The 18,922-nt window shown below is 30.4% G+C and overlaps 1 protein-coding gene across 1 annotated transcript in view; it reads right to left on the bottom strand.

The window, feature by feature from the left end:
* Positions 1–18,922, bottom strand: part of LOC106689947 (tRNA dimethylallyltransferase) — a 236,855-nt gene that overhangs the window by 34,461 nt on the left and 183,472 nt on the right. The window contains exon 6 of the mRNA XM_067053011.1: positions 7,655–7,770. Within this exon, the coding sequence (XP_066909112.1) occupies positions 7,655–7,770 (116 nt within the window). The remainder of the gene's footprint in view (positions 1–7,654; positions 7,771–18,922) is intronic.

Genomic DNA, 18,922 nt, shown 5'->3' with positions numbered 1-18,922 from the left:
AAAATTAGTATGTACAAAGCATTTAAAAGCGTTATGGTTTTGTGGTTTCAATGCCTGATAAGGATGTACTATTTCTTGACCAACGGTTATAAAAAGAGGTAATGTGGTTAATATTCAGTTCGAACCACCAGTATTGTACCCCTGAACAAATCACAGGGCCTTCATTGAGGCTGAGTGTACCCCGTATGAGCCGATATAAGATTGACAACAGTAAAAATTTATACGTGAAAGGCTTTCAGAATAGAACCCAAATAAAGATCTTAAATGAAGAATCCAGAGTTTCCTACATTACTTATTATTATTACTAGTATGAGATAAATTGATGAAGGATGTATCCAAAATTAGACCTGCATTAAATTCTGCTCCCTGACATAACGAGGGCGCAATCACTGTAACGCTGGTTACAGGAGCTTTAAGTTTAATAATGCATCTATCATTCTCTGAAGAATATACTCGATGATAATTTACTCGACATTTTTACACACGCACGAACAATCCAAGTTCACACAAATCATCTTTAATGATCGGCCTTGCGGTTGGTTTAGGCTCATCTCAGAAAATTGCAACAAAAATCTGAGAGGAAATTGCAACAGTTTAAACTGTAGTAGCACAAAATTCTTCAGCTGCATTTTGGCTTCTAGATGACATTTGGCACATTTCATTATTAAATAAGTATTAACTAAGACTGTAAATTTTAATCTATTTAATTAAACCGTACGATCCAGTTAAAAGATTTTATCGGGCAAATACAGTTTGATGATCGAATAATTAAATAAATAACTCATGCACCTGAGAACAAAAAAGAATTATTCGATCATCAAACTGTATTTGCCCGATAAAATCTTTTAACTGGATCGTACGGTTTAATTAAATAGATTAAAATAATCTAAATCTTAATACAGTTTTTGGACCACATCATTTAAAAAACAACTTTATGCAAGTTATTCTGCCCTGACATTAATATCAGTCCACAAATTATCCTATGAAACATTAGAACATTAGGGAATCATATAATTTTTTTAATGAGCAATTCTTAGATTATGTTTAAATACTTAATTTGTCAATTCTTCACAATAAATTAAAAATTAAAACTTTTTATCACAGTCAACCTTCTCTATTATTATTTATCACAATATTTGTAATCTTCTCATCCTCAGGTCAGGCATTTAATTTATTTATTACAACTATATTTTTGATTACCTTTCTTCTTTATTTAATTATTACAACTCATATCAAGTTTAATTATGATCATCAACATTAATATTATCCCATATTTTTCATAAATTAATTTTACTTAAAATCTCTCATAGCGTTGGTTCAGATTTCTTGTGTCTGTTTTAAAATTCACTGTATAATTAATGTTTTCTAATATGTAAATGGACTCAAGTACTTCTTTTTGAATCTTTTAATATCTTTATGCAAAATCATCGTATTTTCAAAATCAAAAGTATGCTGGTTTTTGGTTGCATGAACATAATAAATAAAACTTATTTATTTGTACTGTATTTTCGACCCAAATTTATGGTTTTCATCAACCAAACAAAAAAAATAATAATAATAATAAATAATGTATAGGCCACCGTGGAAATGTGTACTCACATTTCCACGGTGGCCTATACATGTAGGGCTTTGTTTTAAAGCTCTGTAGGAAGGTTTAGCTTGATAATAATAAGTCAACATTTTGCAAGACGGCCAAGGGATTTCATTACCATACATATAATGCTTTTCAAAGAACATGCGACTTTCAGGTCCCAATTTTTAACAAAAACACATCTTCAAAAATAAAAATAAAATAAATCCCGGACGTTATTAGATTAGCTCTCAGCTAAAACCAATATGTTACATTCAGAAAAATGTAAACGTGAAATCTTCGGACTGTATTTCAATTAGAAATGTTGTACACACTTTTATTTTAAAAAAAATATGACAACGAAGTAATGAACTTCTACGAAAATGGTAAAAAAAAAAAAATTGTAAAACAATTTCATACTGCATTTCTGCCTTATTATTAATTTTGAGATCTCATTTAAGGATAAACATTTTTTTGAATATAACTCTCCAAAAAATTGTTTTAACTAACTTAATTATTTTAATTAACTATTTTAAGCATTGCTGATGGTAATTCAAAATTAACTCGCCTGTTATTTTTCTTTCTGCCTGCATATGTGAAAGGAAAGTGGTGAACCAACGTAACGTTTAGAAGTTAGGGGCTGTCGCAACAATTCAGAACTCCGAAAGTAATTTAATATTTTTGTATCTACCTTTAGTTTCAGATTTTCTTTATGCAGCCATTATTTGTGTTTTTCTGTGACAAATATTGAAATATCCACGGCCTATTGGTTCTAATGCAATAAAAAATTAATTGAAATACTTTTTTTAAGCTTTCAACACAGACCTAATACAGTAAAAACCTTTTTCCCGAGGGAGAGATATATGAAAATGAAGTTAAGATATATTTGAATATAAAAATGTAATACTGTGACATATATAGCAATGAGAATTACAAGCGTGAAAGCAATAAATCGTAATATAATTAATTCACCTCATCAATCAGAAATGTTTTCTGAGATCGTAGAAGCAAAGTTATTTTTTTAACTTGTTTAAATACTAACAAATAAAAACCACTATTAATATAACATAATTAAAAGATAGTTCTTTTTTAATATTTTATTATACTGTAACCAACTCCCTCTATATCAATCTTCCACGAGGAATTACAACACGGACCAGGAGAAGGTACAGATGTCCAGAAAAGGACTGCCTCAGCTTCAGTATTATGCAATGTACGATGAGCCACATCTTGCATTGACTCCAGCGGTGCATTTCCTATTGCAATGGGGTACTAATCATAAACACACATCGTAATATTCATAATTAATTGGGACGATTGGGACTAATACAACTTGTTTATATAAAAAAAGAAGGAAATTTTAATATCACACATTTAATTAAGAAGTACATCTTCATCATTTATATTTTGAAGCAAATCTGAATTATAGCATTATACATTAATTAGCGTTTACTAAGTAGCTAATTAGTTTGATAAAGTGATATGGTCATCAACTATCTATTTCTTGGGCTCCAATAGCTATTGTTTTACAATAACTTTTTAACAAGGATCAAGTAGTATTTCCTTTTCTAATTCCTTAAAACTAAAAAATAAATAAAATATAACAAAATTAAACTATAAAATGATTCGTAAACCTACATTCCTCAATTCACATTGAATATCAAGTTCTCACGGATTTGTATTCCTACCCCTCCCCTCTTTAGAACTTCCCTATCTCAAACACACATTTATAATTAGGATTCAATCTACATTTTTGTAAAATTGTTTTTTATAAGCTATATCGGTGATCTTTTTCAGAAATTCAGTAGTATCCAAAGACAATACCAGAGACTGGTATTTCTTCCTCTACTGAAGTGTCCCTACACACTGTTCCAAAGTTACTACCTTACTTATTAAGAAATATCCCCTATCAATGAAACTATCATCGAAATATGTTCAATGCGAAATAATAATAAAAAAAGCCGAAAGCCAGAAAAAAAAGAAAAAGCAGAAGTCCAGTTTCCTATCATATCTTTTATTCTTGTTTTTCTGAATTCTCACCCCATACTTAATTTAATGATAGTTTCTATTTACTATCCTTCCTTTTTCTTTTATATTTATGTATCTTATTTTTTAATTTATATTCACGTATTACCAGCTTAAGTATGCTTATATTAATTACTTTATTATTAATTTTTCTATTATATAATTTACATACCTCTGTATCCCCATTGATTTGGAATATTGTCTTTCTTAATCATTTATATTTATTTTAATATTTCATATGTCAATTTTAATATTTCTTCTCCCCCTCTATTATGTATATAATCATTTATTGTTTACCTAATTTTAATATTTTTTACATGGTTCACTTTAAAATTATTTTCAAATGTGACGTACTTAACTGCCAACCCCACTCCTCCCAATACAAACGGTTCACTCTGACTTTGACTCCCGGCAAAACAGGTATGAATTCTGTCTTGTTCATTTTCATTTGATTTTATTCTTATCCCTTTCCATCTCTTAATTACTTTCTTTAATATTTCTTCTCTTTTTCTGTTAGTATAACCGTTTTTAGTTATTGTTTATAACCTTTAATTTTTCTTATTAAATTTTACGTTTTATTGTATACCCCTGTTATTTTCCACTATTTTTTTTTTGTAACTATGTGAACTGTATCTTTTTTAGCCTTGACGAAGCCCTGCAAAGTGGGGCGAAACGTTGGCTCAAATAAAAATAGTACACCCTTTTACTATTTGAGTTTTATTTGACCGCACCCGGACCATATTCCATTTTTTTTTTTTAATCTACCACAAGCGAACGGGTATGCCAGAGTTGGGAAAACATTAGCAATACTTGAAACTAATAGCTAAAATTGCCATGGATACGATATGTATCTATCAATGGTTCATTCTTGAATAAGGATCGTAACTATGGCAATTTTAGCTATTAGTTTCATCCATAATTTAGCTATAGATTAAATGGAATGGTTAGCTACCGTTAACGATATTCCATACTTTTCGGCCTTTTTTTTCGATATTCATACATTTTTTAAAACATAAAAATAATTTTTATTATTATTTAGTTTTTTAATTAAAGAACATTTTGTTTGAATTGAAAAAAGTACTAATTGTAAAGGGGATAAAATGTGAACTTATGAGAAAAATATTTAAACAAATGTAAAATCGGTTAAATTCTTAAAAATATATTTTAAGAATGATTTTATTCTTATCCCTTTTCATCTCTTAATTTGTGCTTTCATTAATATTTCTTCTCTTAATCTGTTACTATTACCGTTTTTATTTTTTACATAATTTTTACATTTCATTGTATACCTTTGTAATTTTCGACTTACTTTTCTTTAATTATATTAAGTGTTTATATCTCTTTCAGCACTGACGAAGCTGGGCAACGTGGGGCGAAACGTTGGCTCAAACAAAAATAGTACAAAATATTACTATTTGAGTTTAATTTGACCGCACTCGGACCATATTCCATTTATTGTGTTCCAAGTTGTGTCATTATCAAAGTAAGCAACATGCATCATTAATCCTAGATAAATCCATAAACGGTGTTATAGAGGTACTCACAATGTGTTATTTTTTATATTAGTTTAATCTGTAAATTTGGCAGATCTGAAATTTGTTTTTTGGTAGAATGAGAAATTTATTTTTACAACTTGAGCGTTGTTCTTATTAACTGACCGAAATGGGAGTTAAAAGTGTTTCACGGCGTTATTCAATTCATCATCATAACAACACGACTGGAATGAATAATAGAATAGAGAGTATAAACTCGATCACGTAAATTATACAAGGAATGGAATCAAATAATGATTAAATCTCAGGCTTCGAAGAGGGTAATATTTTCAAGCAGTGTTACAAGGACAATTGTGATAAAGCTTGTAACTAGTGACCGCAACTATATTGAAATGCAAACTATATTCAGCGATAGTGAGGTCAAAAGTAAACTCGACTTTCCTCACCCGGGAACATTTTCATTCAAGCCCCGGCGGACTTACATCATCGAGTTCACTTCTACATCGGCGGTAATCAAACATTAATTCCCAACAATCTCGAGCTAATGCTACCCTTAGAACTGTGTTACCGGGGCAAGGCCTTACACTTCGTAAGCAGAAATATTCCGGTTTTGAATAGAAAATTGAGTCTACTTGTTTCATTAAAAATCGCTAGCTAATTTTTTTTTTTTTTAAATAATTTATTTATTGCTATTTACAACTGTATAAATATATATACATCAAATAAATTTTCTGTAAGCGATATAATGATATGATACAAACATGTGGAGAATATACCCATTGATAGAACTCAAAAAACATTTTTAGAGGAGAAGATCTCGAAGCCATCTTCTTATCAGACGCCTATGAGGATTATTTAGTAATGAAGGAGAAGCCAGGTTAGAAACGAGCTGGTTTAGGTGGTTGGGAAGTTTATCATGGAACATTGAGGTCCTGATGGATGATTTGATTTGTAAGGAGCATTAAGGATTTTACACAGGATTTTGGACTGTAAGGATTGGGATTCGATGGAGCCCCATCCTAAACACACATCGTAATATTTATAATTAATTGGGACGATTTAGACTAATACAACTTGTTTATATAAACATCTATTATTTTATTATACCATCGAAAAACGTTTTTCGATTTCAGGGGCTTTTTAAATATTGCTCGATCAAACTATTTCTCCTTCCCGTTTTAAGCTAATATTTCGAAAGTGATATAGGGCCCTCGCTCTCCGGGGGTTTAGCGGGGCGGGTCGGGCGGGGAAGGATGGCCTTTTTTTTAGCGTTACGATCTCCTCTTGTGTGTGAGATTGTGACATGTCGTTCATCGACCAACCTACTCGCTGTAATTGTCCGTTCTAAAAGACAGATAAGTAAGACAGCCATGGAGGGCGGGAGTTAATATTTCATATTTAAATTTTAATATTTCTTCTCCCCCTCTATTATGTATATTATCATTTATTGTTTACCTAATTATAGCATTATACATTAATTAGCGTTTACTAAGTAGCTAATTAGTTTGACAAAGTAACAAATTTGAATTTTTAGATATTTTTGGGGGATTTTTAAATTATGAAACACATCAAAGAACATCAAATTATGCATAACCATAAAGTTCGGGAAAGTGATATGGTCATCAACTATCTATTTCTTGGGCTCCAATAGCTATTGTTTTACAATACCTTTTTAACAAGGATCAACAGACGGTAGTATTTCCTTTTCTAATTCCTTAAAACTAAAAAATAAATAAAATATAAGAAAATTAAACTATAAAATGATTCGTAAACCTACATTCCTCAATTCTCATTGAATATCAAGTTCTCACGGATTTGTATTCCTACCTCTCCCCTCTTTAGAACTTCTCTCTCTTGAACTCAAAAAAACATTTTTAGAGGAGAAGATCTCGAGGCCATCTTCTTATCAGACGCCTAGGAGGACTATTTGGTAATGAAGGAGAAGGCAGGTTAGAAACGAGCTGGTTTGGGTGGTTGGGAAGTTTATCATGGAACATTGAGGTCCTGATGGATGATTTGATTTGTAAGGAGCATTAAGGATTTTACAAAGGATTTTGGACTGTAAGGATTGGAGTTCGATGAAGCCCCATCCTAGCAAATATTAATTTAAAATTTGAGGCTTAAAAAATGTTAAATGAAGAAATTAAAACTTTTACAATTTTAAAATATTTGTTAATTACAGTGTTTTTCCTTAACCATGGGTCACTTAAAATAATTTTATACTAACATTAAAAATTTAATTTTAAAAAATTTGATGGGGGGAGAGAAATTAAATAAATATCAATGTATGATATCTATGTATAAGCTACCTATTAAAATAAATAAGTAATAAGACTAAATATCTAAATATATATTTATGTAAATTAATGATAATGGATTTAGAGAAAATAATTTCACAAATTATGATTGTCTCTTGTAATACCGAAAATTACTTTTAATTTTTATGAAGTATACATAATTCAAGCAAATCTGGATCATTAAATTCATTACTCTTAAATTATGTTTAATATTAAAAATTATTGAAGTAGAAAGAAATTATAGGTATAAAATCATATTGATACATCACCTTTCCCCTTGGATACGCCTCTGATTGTATTCCTTATGAAATTCTTCTAACTCTTTTAAAAGTCCCCTGGACATCATATCGTCGACTCTATCGTCTAATCTTTTATCCAGAACTTCCTGTAAATATAAAAAAAAATATCAATAACAAGCTCATAAGTTGTACAAATTGTTTGGTGGTGTGATCGGTAGAGAAAAAATATAAATACGTACATAAACCAATTTTCTTCAGTCGACGCACGGTGGGAGGAACGCACAGTAAAATCGCATATTTGAACAAACAATAAAAGTTCAAATATTGCAATGTTTGTAAATACAATACGAACAATACAAAATTACTGATAAAGCTTATAATTTTTGTATACATTAAAACTTCAATAATCCTACAAAAAATTGTAATAAAAATGTCGGTTATTTTCAAATAATTATTTCAACCAATACTTATATAAAAGCTTTGACTTTACTAGGCCACACTATAGTTGTCACAAAAAAACCGAAATCGAACTAAATTCAACCTTGAAATTTTTTATGGTCGTCTCATTATAATGTTTTTTTATTTTTTTCAATTTGCGAAAATCATTCAAGATGGCATAGAAAAATTTCGGCATATTCATAAAATAGGAAATTTATAGATTATTAGTCTACAATTAATGTTTTCAAGAAATGGTCTTCCAATAAATGATGTTTAAACTTTTTTTTTTCTACGTCAAAGAACCTTTTTATTCTCCAAAGGAAATGAAGATTAAATTTTCTGACCTAACTAAACACTGATATAGTATATTTATATTTTATTGGTTTGTAACTTGTTATGTTTAGTGAATAAAAGAAATTGACAAAAACAAAGAAAATCGGAATCGTTTAAAAATCGTAGAGAAGATGAGCTTAATTTTATAAAAATTCAATTAATAAAATATCAAATCGGATAATGCATGTATTTTTTTTAATTTTAAGCTGCAATAGCCAGATTAATTTAAATATTTAAAAAATACTATTAAAAACTCCTAAAATCGAAAAAGAAATAATATCAGGTTACCAAACTATTTCTCAAGAAAATATTCTCCGATAAGACACACAATTATTTTGTCAAATGGCATTTAAAAAGTTAGTATTTCGTACAATAGGTAACTATTTCCAATAAATTATCTTCTAGGAATTATTTTAGAACATATCTGATATGTTTTGTAGTTTTATTTTACACAAGTATCGTTCGTAAAATACTAAGAATCTGCTAATATTAATCGTTAACAGTTTCATGCCCGATGACACCAACGTGTAGTCACGTGCAAACCAAACGTTAGTGGTAGGAGACAACACGTCGCCAGTAGCGTAGCGTGGGAGTTAATCGTGTTCATTAATTTAAGTATATCAATTTAAAATACTAAAATATACAGTAATTCTAAGGAACCATTTGGTATGAACAATCATATTTATCATGTTTTGTAAAGGTTAAAAATAAAGCCATGGAATGAAATGGTACAAATTTTTTCAAGATATTATTATTTATTGTGAAATTTTACCACCCTTAAAAGTGCTGTCCGAGGCGGCCTGACCATCCCGCCAGCACTACGCTACGCCACTGCATGTACGTTTTAAGCGTCGCCACATAATTTATTTTTTTGATACCTCATCAACGGAGGAGCTATTATTAAACACGGTTTTGGCATTCCGGATTTAGATTTTTGCCGGGAATGGTTGTGGTTAAAAAAAAACCGCTTAATAGAGTAAAATGTGTACTAAATCTGAGCGGACTGTATAGTATCACACATAAAGAAAAATAATTTTTCAAAAACCATTTCGTTCAATCGTTCATTCGTCTTTTATGCGTTTTATTAACATATATAATATTTACCCTTTTATTAAATACTGCTTAGAAATAGTTTTAAAATGAAACCAGACGTAACATTCTAGGATAAGCAGATGTTAGAGAATGTTCTTCCTATAATCTGATCAACTGAATTTTTCAAGTACCATCTGGTCTGACTTACCCAGACAGAGAGGATAAGGCCAGATAATATCTTCCACAGTATTAGACTTTAGTTTTATCTATTGGGGTATTCATTATCATTAGTTTAACGTGTTAAATGGAAAAAGTTATGTTAAATGGAGAAATATTTCCTTCTTTTACCCTGTTAAAACGATATAACATGTTACAGGGCTGAGAGTCTGTTACTGTGTCTGTTAAATGGAGAATGACGTCACGAAACAGACCAGCTGACCTAGTCACTGTTTTATTTATTGTCGTGTTAGGTTACTTACTCGTAGTTTCTGTTTTTGTTTTTTTGTCTTGTGTTTTGGACTTTTTAAAAAAGACAATCAGTAACTCAACTTTTACACTTATACTTTTCACTTATTTTAGGTATGTAAAAAATTACTGTAATCAAAACATAGAAGTAAATAATTACATGAAGTTTTGGAAGGGAAGGTTACTAAACAAGTTGCTTTGAAAATCCGCTAGGAGCTCTTATGCATTTATCATTTAACATGACTTTAAATAGGGCTGCTCACAATCCATACTTAAAACATTTAACATGGTAAAACACCCCTTATGGGATAATAATATTCCCCAACTCTGCTCTGTTTGGTAAAACCGACCTTCTGTCGGCAAAATCGGAGAAATTCCCCACTGTGCATCGTTTCCTACGGTCAACGATGCTTTCACCATTAGAGCTATTAAAGTATTCTAGAAGGGATGAGAGTGAAGTCCATTATAAAAGTGTTTACTGGCAAAGTTAGGAGGATTTGGAGGATGCAAAGTTGACCGTCCCTTGAGTGAGGACTAAAGCTCTGTTGGTATTCTGCTACAGTAGGGAGGGAAGGGCAAATTATCATACCATCACCATACTCCATTTTAGAAGGCTTTATAGTACCTTCTTACGGGTCGGACCCTCTTCAAAATTTGATAACTTCTGTCCTTACAAAAGCTTGGGGTGAATACCTAGGAAATTCACTGCATAACTTGAGAGTGGAATAAAAAAAAAAATGCTTTATAGATAAAGAAAAGCATTGTAACTTTCTTTTTTAATATGAATAACAGTACGTCATCGACAATTGAAGCCAGGTTATGAAAATGATTGGCCGTATGTGAATTAGAAGGAAATGGTTAGGGCAGCTGCCAAGAAAAACAAAAACGAAATACTTCATTATGAAATAGGGCACTCACATATTCCTACGATAACGATAATGTGTCACCCCCCTAATAATTTGAATTTCAAAGTTTTTGAATTCAAGTAGTTTTTGAAAAAGACAATAGTCTTTCTTTAGTAAAATGTAATAAACTAGAATTCCAATTTAGTGGGTTATTTTCATATTTCGATTCTCTTCATAATACTATCATCCATTATCGAATCTAAATTTAGAAGATGAAGCCTAGAAAAGTTAAGCTCCCTAGCATGTTTCTAAAACTGTGATATATCATTGAAAATTCCGTACATGTTCATTCCGAAATATAGGTTAGTTTCACTTTTTAATAAGAAGAAGAGTTATTTTTTATTGAAAAAATATTTTTTTTTTTTGTTTTTATTATTATAAGAAACAACGTTTTAGTCAATCTAAGAACAAACACTCAATAAAATTGTGTTTCTGAGTCAAGTAACCCATAAATGTATTTAGTGATTTATTTCAAGGAACAAATTGCAAATTGTATGTACCAGGTCCCTCCAACGACTATGAAAAGATTAAATTGGACAGATAACCAAACTAATTGGCGGAGCTGAAGAACAAAATTCATACTGGCAACAAGGATATAAGTAGGGCTAAATGCCAAAACCATAAAAATACCCCCATCTCCAACTATTAGCCCAAAAATGGATCACTGGGGTTCTCTGAATGTGTAAAAATCTTAAGAGTATTGTCCAATACCACACGGACATTAGTGGACCAAGATTGAAGATAGTAAGAGAAAAAGAAATATCAACTCGTGGTTCAAAGGTAGTATTTCATACTGCCAAATAAAAGAATGAGTTAATTTTAAGAAAATAGATAATTTTGTTGTAGTGATCATCAGTTTATTGGTATGTTAAGAAGAAAAAAAAATTAAATAGGATCTCGTACTGGAAACAATATTTTAAGCTGTTGGATCTACCTTTGATAGTTTCACACATTATTCAACGCTTGGAAATTTTATTTAAAATATATATATATATATATATAGGTTTAGCCGGTCAAAGGAAGGCAAGTACAGGTACTATTGATAAGAGCTCTGTAGGTACTGATAAGAGAGGTCTTTGCCCGCTACACCTTCAATCATTGTACAAGCATACACCTGTGACTTTAGTATTCAAAAATTTAAAAATTAAATTAAATAAACTGTGATTCAGAGAAAAAGGGTAATTTAGCACGGTGATATACAGAATTTATATCAATCTCTAATTTAATTCCATGTAAGTATCGATTGTACCAACACATTCAATTCAAATTTCAATAATATTAATACGAATCAGTCATTTGAGATCACATCACAACACATCATATAAAAAAAAAAGTGAACTACTAATATTTAAACTAGATAAAAACTGTCCATTAAATACTATAAATACATTACTATAACTCGTATTCATATTTTTTTCTATTGTGATACATTAATTAAGGATCTTTTGCGAAGAATTGAGGAGGCTAGTGAGAACCAATGGTTTCTAATTAATTTAGAACACAAAAAAAAATAAAAAATAAAAAGTAGAATCTGTGTTGGTATCAAGTCTCAAGTATCAAGTATCAAGCCTTAAGGAACCTTCATTCCGCCAAAAATGTGCCTGAGTCATAAGAAATATTGCCCAATAAAAGGGGTTGCATATTTAGTTGTTATAAAAAAAAAATATATATATATATAGGTTTTTTTAATAAATCAATGAAACGGTTCTAGAATTCCTTTTTTGATGTTGAAAGCCAAAAATGCTGTATTAATAAAAAAATGGAACTTTGTATAAATAAGTTCGAAAAATTTTGACATGTTTATAAATTTTAAAAGCACTTTTCTAGGAGGTGGAATTGAAGAGAGAAAATGTATTATAAATAATTACTTGACTATTGACTAATGTTGAAATAATACTCGTTCAACTTTCAAGATCTCGATATGTCATGAGCCAAATCTATAAAGAAAGGGTTTGTGATTGAAAAATATGATTCGGTCCTTCCATCGGTAGGGTAAGGAATGATAATTGCATTAAATTATAACAGAATGATAAATCAGATCTTGTAACATGAAAATAATAATAACTTATTTATTTGTTTATGAGGTAACGCCAATACAAATAGAGTTAACCTGTGAAATACATAAAATAAATAATCAATTGTAATAATTTCACAAAAATGGTGAATTAAAGTTCGTTTTTATAAACTAATAATAAACAATATACCAAACCTGGGCTACCTACATTAGTTAGAATAAAACGATAAAACAAAAATGTCACTTTATATTTAATAATATATAAAAAAACTATAAATCCTATGGGGACAGCTCTAAGCAAAAGGTTTTGTGCTACATTTAGACAAAAAAAATTTAAGATCCAATCCTGAGAGTACAGACAGAAATTCATACAACTGATTTCGGTTAATATTGCTTAGTTTCGGCATGTATCGGGTTCGGTTTTGTTAAAAATGGAAACAATCCTCCAGGGCCGTTCCATCACAAGCTGGACAAAGCTTTTGTGGATCCAAAATATATTTATGTAGCCTGACACTTAAAGTAATAGTATATATACCGGAAAGTCGTAGTTGGACAATTATTCTGAAGTGAGATATAGGGCAACTGATTTTTAGGTACCTTTGAGGAGCATCTGTTTTAATGAAGACCCTACCGTACCACGGGTTATAGGTCGATTTTCGTAATAACAAGAGGTCTTTAACATTGACAAATTCCCTGTTTCTATCCAAGATCTCCCCCATTCTAGTTTTGATACTTACCGGATCATTAAGTAGGATTGGGTCAAACATTCCGAAGCTCTCCAATATTTTTCTAATCTGCGTTACCCAATTATATTGCAAACTCAAACGAGTGTTACTGTATATCTGCAGTAGCTTTAAATAACATTGTTTCACGAAGCGATTACAACTCATGTTAAGTATTTTTATTAGCCAGGACAGTTTGTTTCCCACAGGAACGGGTGCCACTTCTAGTCTTACCATAAAGTGTGGGGTGTTTCGTTCCTAACACAGTATTCGCTTGTAGTACCTCGCCTACCATGAAAATAATATTATTATTTAGTGATACCACAGTTTGAGAAAATTAGGTACAATAAGCAATGAAACTATTGCTATATCCAGTTTAAATGAACGGGAAACTCAGTAATGGAAAAAATTAAGGAAAGTTGTCTTTCAAATGACTTATTCAATAAGGAAAGATGTATATCTCTTTAACAATCTGAATATTCTTGAGCCAAAATCCAGAAATTCTCATTTCTCAGGCAAGTATTACCGTGTGATCTATCAGTGTAGTATATAGATGAATAAATAATATACTTTTTATTATTTAAACTATAAAATAATTTTCCCTATGCATAATGCTATACAAGAGAATGAAAGATAATAATTAAATAAGCTTAAAGCAAAGAGTAACAAGAAAAAGTTACATTTCAGTTAATTTCATTCCTTTTCCGTTCCGGTTAATAAAATGAAGATGTCACCTGTTAGCTTGCTATCCCACACCGGCGACGGGAAACCGGTTAGGATAAAGAGTTCTCTTATAAAACCAGATTTGTTTTTATATATAACATGCTAACACAGCATGTTTTATAATGGTATGTATTACAAAGAATTAAAACTAAACATAATAACATTTATAAGAATAAATGAAAATTTAATGATGAAATGCAATTTATGTTGAAAGCAGCTTATGTCGAAGAATTTTATAATTCAAATGGAACAAAACTTTTGATATGAAAAAAAAATCTAAAAACATTTATTTGGAAAAACACAGATATTTTACCGTTAGAATTTTTCGATCGAACCGTGAAGCGATTTTGTTTCTGAGAGTTTTCGATTTTCGCTTCGTATTCGCACGAATCTTCAAGAAATGTTAAAAATTATATTCGATTTTTAGCTATTTAAGCCTTAAAGAGGCGTCGGAATGAAAAACTTTGTGATATGAATTCGTCTTAAAATTCCATCTGTTATCAGAATCCGAAAAAAAAAAAAAAAACCACACTCCATTGGAAATTCCGGAGTTCTGGAGATACCTAACCTTAGAAAATAAACATACCCTTGAAAGATTTACAATCCTCTGTTATCCACAGCACAAAAATTTAAAGCTCTTTTATAAATATTAAATGTCGTCCTTGAATCTTGCCCATGAGAAAGTTTTTATTTAGCTAAGAGTTAAGGAAAATAAATGTTTTTTCAACAAGTAGGTAGTAATGAATTACAATTCTTTTTTTTTGTTCTAACTTTTTATATATTGATAGATATTACAATCTGCCACAAAGCTGTGGGCAATAGCTAAGACTGATGAATCGATTCATACTTCGATGATCACATTCATACTAAAATAAAATAAAATAAGAATAAAAATAAATAAAATAATGGTAAAAGTTATATAATCTCTAGTCACATTTACACTCACAATTCATTTTTAACCTTATAGTTTGGGTATATTTTTTATATTCTTATCATTGTTCATTTTATATTAATAATATTTTTTTCTTCTTTTCTTTCATTTGTGTATAATTTTTTTTTCAGTTATTTTAAAATAATTTTAATACTACCTTAATTTACCTTTTTATATCTTTTCAGCCCTGAAGAAGCTCTACAAAGGGGATCAAAACGTCGGAAAATAAATAGTTGTTAACTATTTTTGTTCTCTTTTGACCGCACCCCTTATAATCTTCTTCATAATTTGAAATTATACTATCAATTATTTATTATATGTAATGAATTATAAATTTCATCTACGTCCAAAAATAAACAAAAAAAAGTTATTATTTTATGGGGTAATCGCCATACAATGGACAGGAATGCGACTGAATAAAAATAATCTATTGTCATTTCTTGATTCGTAGAAGAGTAAACTTGTTATAGGTTAACGCTATTCATGAGCTTCCATTACAATCTAACGCTTAGGTTATAGTACAAGAGCCGGGAAGAAAAAAAGGCAGTTATCTCACCCTAATTTTTGATTACTTCATTGAAAAATAAGTATAATAACTAGTCAAAATTGATGAGTCTACCAAGTATAGGCAGGGAGAATAAAAAATGGCCCCTATTTCAAAACCTTAAAAAAACATTACTTTTTCATTCGGAGCTCTATATCTTAAAAACTAACAACAACACTAGAAAATCTAAGAGAACATTATTTAAAGAAGAGTAAATTTGCTGAAATTTGAGCCCTAAAGGAGCTATTTACGTTCAATAGTTCTGGAAATATATCTTTTTAAAAAGCAAAGTTTCTTAAAAATCTACTGAAAGATTAGTAGTTAGTTAATTTATTTTGAGAAATCTATATCTTAGGAACTATGTGACGTACAGATGTCTATTAGCACTCAAATTAAAGCTAGTTTAATGGACTATAAAGAAGTTTATGACCTTTACCTTCGTAGGAATAGTAGTTTTCATGATATTTGCTAAAATAAATTGATTTATAAAAAACTTCATTTAAGAAACAATTAGACGTACAGATGTCTGCCAGCGCTCAAATTAAAGCTAGTTAAATTTACTACAAAATAGTTAATTATGTATATCTTTGTAGGAGTAGTAGTTTTTATGATATTTGAAAAAATAAACTCACAAAATGTTAATTTCAAGTTGTTCATATAAAATGTTGGATTTTTGAAAAAAAAATATATCTCTAGATCCATAAGACGCACATATGTCTGCCATCACTCAAAATAAAGGAAATTTAACTTTCTATAAAGTAGTTTTGACACTTATCTTCGTAGGGGTAGTAGTTTTTATGATATTCACATATGAATATAAATTTGGTCAATAAAATTTGTCCGAACAACTATAAATCAATTTATTTTAGCAAATATCATGAAAACTACTATTCCTACGAAGGTAAAGGTCATAAACTACTTTATAGTACAATAATTTAGCTTTAATTTGATTGCTAATAGATATCTATACGTCATATTGTTCCTGAGATATAGATTTCTCAAAATAAATTCACTAACTACTGATCTTTCAGTCCGTCCCATACAACATTTTTCAGAAACGTTGCTTTTTAAAAGCATATCTTGAAAAATATTTAACGAAAACAACTCTATTAGGGCTCATATTTTGGCAAATTTACTCTTCTTTAAATGGCGTTCTCTTAGGTTTTCTTGTATTGTTCCTACTTTTTAAGATATAAAGCTCCGAATGAATTTTTTTTTTTTTATCGCTTTGAAACAGCCACCATTTTTTCTCCTCTTGGGCTCTTGTGCTATTAGGAAATAGAGTGAACTGTTGCCAAAAAACCGACCGTGAAAGGTGTAAACCAATCTAAAAAAGAATTTTAGATTCTCCATTATTTCTCAATATTAGGTAGTTGAAATTTGTTGTTCCTTATCCAAGTTCAGTAGTTACAAAAATTGATAATAATAATAACTGTATATATATGATATAACAGAATGATGAGATTGGTGATACAGAGGAGCTAGGAAGAGGACATAGCCAGGATACAGGAGGAGATGGAGTTGTAAAGACGAAGACAGGGCGGGCTGACAGCGAGAGAGGGCCTTATCAGTAAGTGAGGCTATCGGACTTCCTGTCGGCGAGATAGGTGAGTGTGTGTACTCGAGTGCTGTCTATTGTACTCCCGTGTCGGCTGATATGCTGCTCGGCCCTCCATCTATAGTATCGATAGTAATAATCTTAGGGATATAATCGATATTAGCAACAAGAATAACATCTCTCTGTGTTAATAGTTACGTATACTAGGTACTGGATGTTAGAAGTATAGAGTCTTCCTCAACGTGCATCTTGTGCATTAATCTTTAGAAGGGGGGGAGTCTACAGAAATGGGCAGCTTTATTTTAGACCGATTTTACATTTGTCATTATTTGAGAAATTATATCTGAACACATCAGGTTATGGAATTAATATAAATGGGTGGGTAATTGGATCTACAGTACATTAACTTAATAATATTTGGGGCTGTACATAGCTCAGGTGGTTAGACACAGTCTTACCAATCTGAGATCAGCTAGCGGCGCTGGTTCGAATCTGGCCTTGGGACGTTGACTTTTTTCATTGAGTGGCGGTCCCGCAGAATGAAAAACTTGATCCCCAACAATAGTTAGGCATTAATAGAACTCCAATGGGAGTCTGGGCCGAAAACAATAAATAATAATAATATTTGAGGAAAAAAAGATCATCAAAATCCTGAAAATTGAGCACCCTTTTCCAATTTTTATCTCTATAAACCTAGACTAAAGAGACTTCGAGATAAAGTTATTCAAAAGTGTGCAAATTTTTATCAGTCAACTGTGAAAACTTTATTCAACGAAACATTTTTTTCTGTTGCTACGTAATGCCATAAGAAAGTTTCAAATTATACCTAGCATTTGTAAACACTCCGAAATGGCCAAGGATAAAAAACTCGATGTTAATAGGGCCTTAATATGTTTCTGAACCACGTTAAACATATACTCTCGATCTTGGGGCGATATAGCTAACGAAATAACATTCCATTTTATTTTTATTTAATATTTTGTTTAATATCAAAAAATCAAATCAAGAAACTGTACAACAATTACGAGTCTGTCGTCAAACGGTTTCAACTTATGTCAGTCGCAGAGAATTGCCGGATTAGCAGACGAAATTAGAAAATTATTGAAATTGCAGAAGCACAATTAAAAAAAAATAATAATAATAAAAGTGAAAAGAAAGTCCTAAAAAAATATTCTAGCTATATTCTTTTAAATGAACAAATCTAATAGTAGAGTATGAGATTAGTCAGATGATGGTGGGAAAATAAAATAGTAGAAAACAAAATTATTGTTTGCCGTCGTTTTGACACACAATGCAAGTCTACATCAGAGTTTGCCTGACCCAATAAGTGATCAATAACCTCTCACACAAACACAATATTAAGGTATTACCAATAAACCATTGGAATATTTGTCATTCAATACGCATCTCGAGTTATATTCATAAGTTTTAAAAATAGTTAAGTTTGCAAGGTTTTAAAAAGAAAATCTGTCAAATTTAAGATGTTGGATTCGATTTTAAACAGAAGCTGTATACCATCTTGTAGTATTACTAAATATGATACCTTTGGATATCCAATCGTGAATATCATATTTCAATCTAGTACCCCAACCGAACTCGAGTCCCTACCTAAAATCCCTACTCTACTTAGAAA

The sequence above is a fragment of the Halyomorpha halys genome, unplaced genomic scaffold (assembly GCF_000696795.3).
Source record: "Halyomorpha halys isolate HHAL.00 unplaced genomic scaffold, Hhal_1.1 Scaffold1530.1, whole genome shotgun sequence".
NCBI lineage: Eukaryota > Metazoa > Arthropoda > Insecta > Hemiptera > Pentatomidae > Halyomorpha > Halyomorpha halys.
Note: the sequence above shows the minus strand (reverse complement) of the source record. Positions and strands in the feature narration are given on the sequence as shown.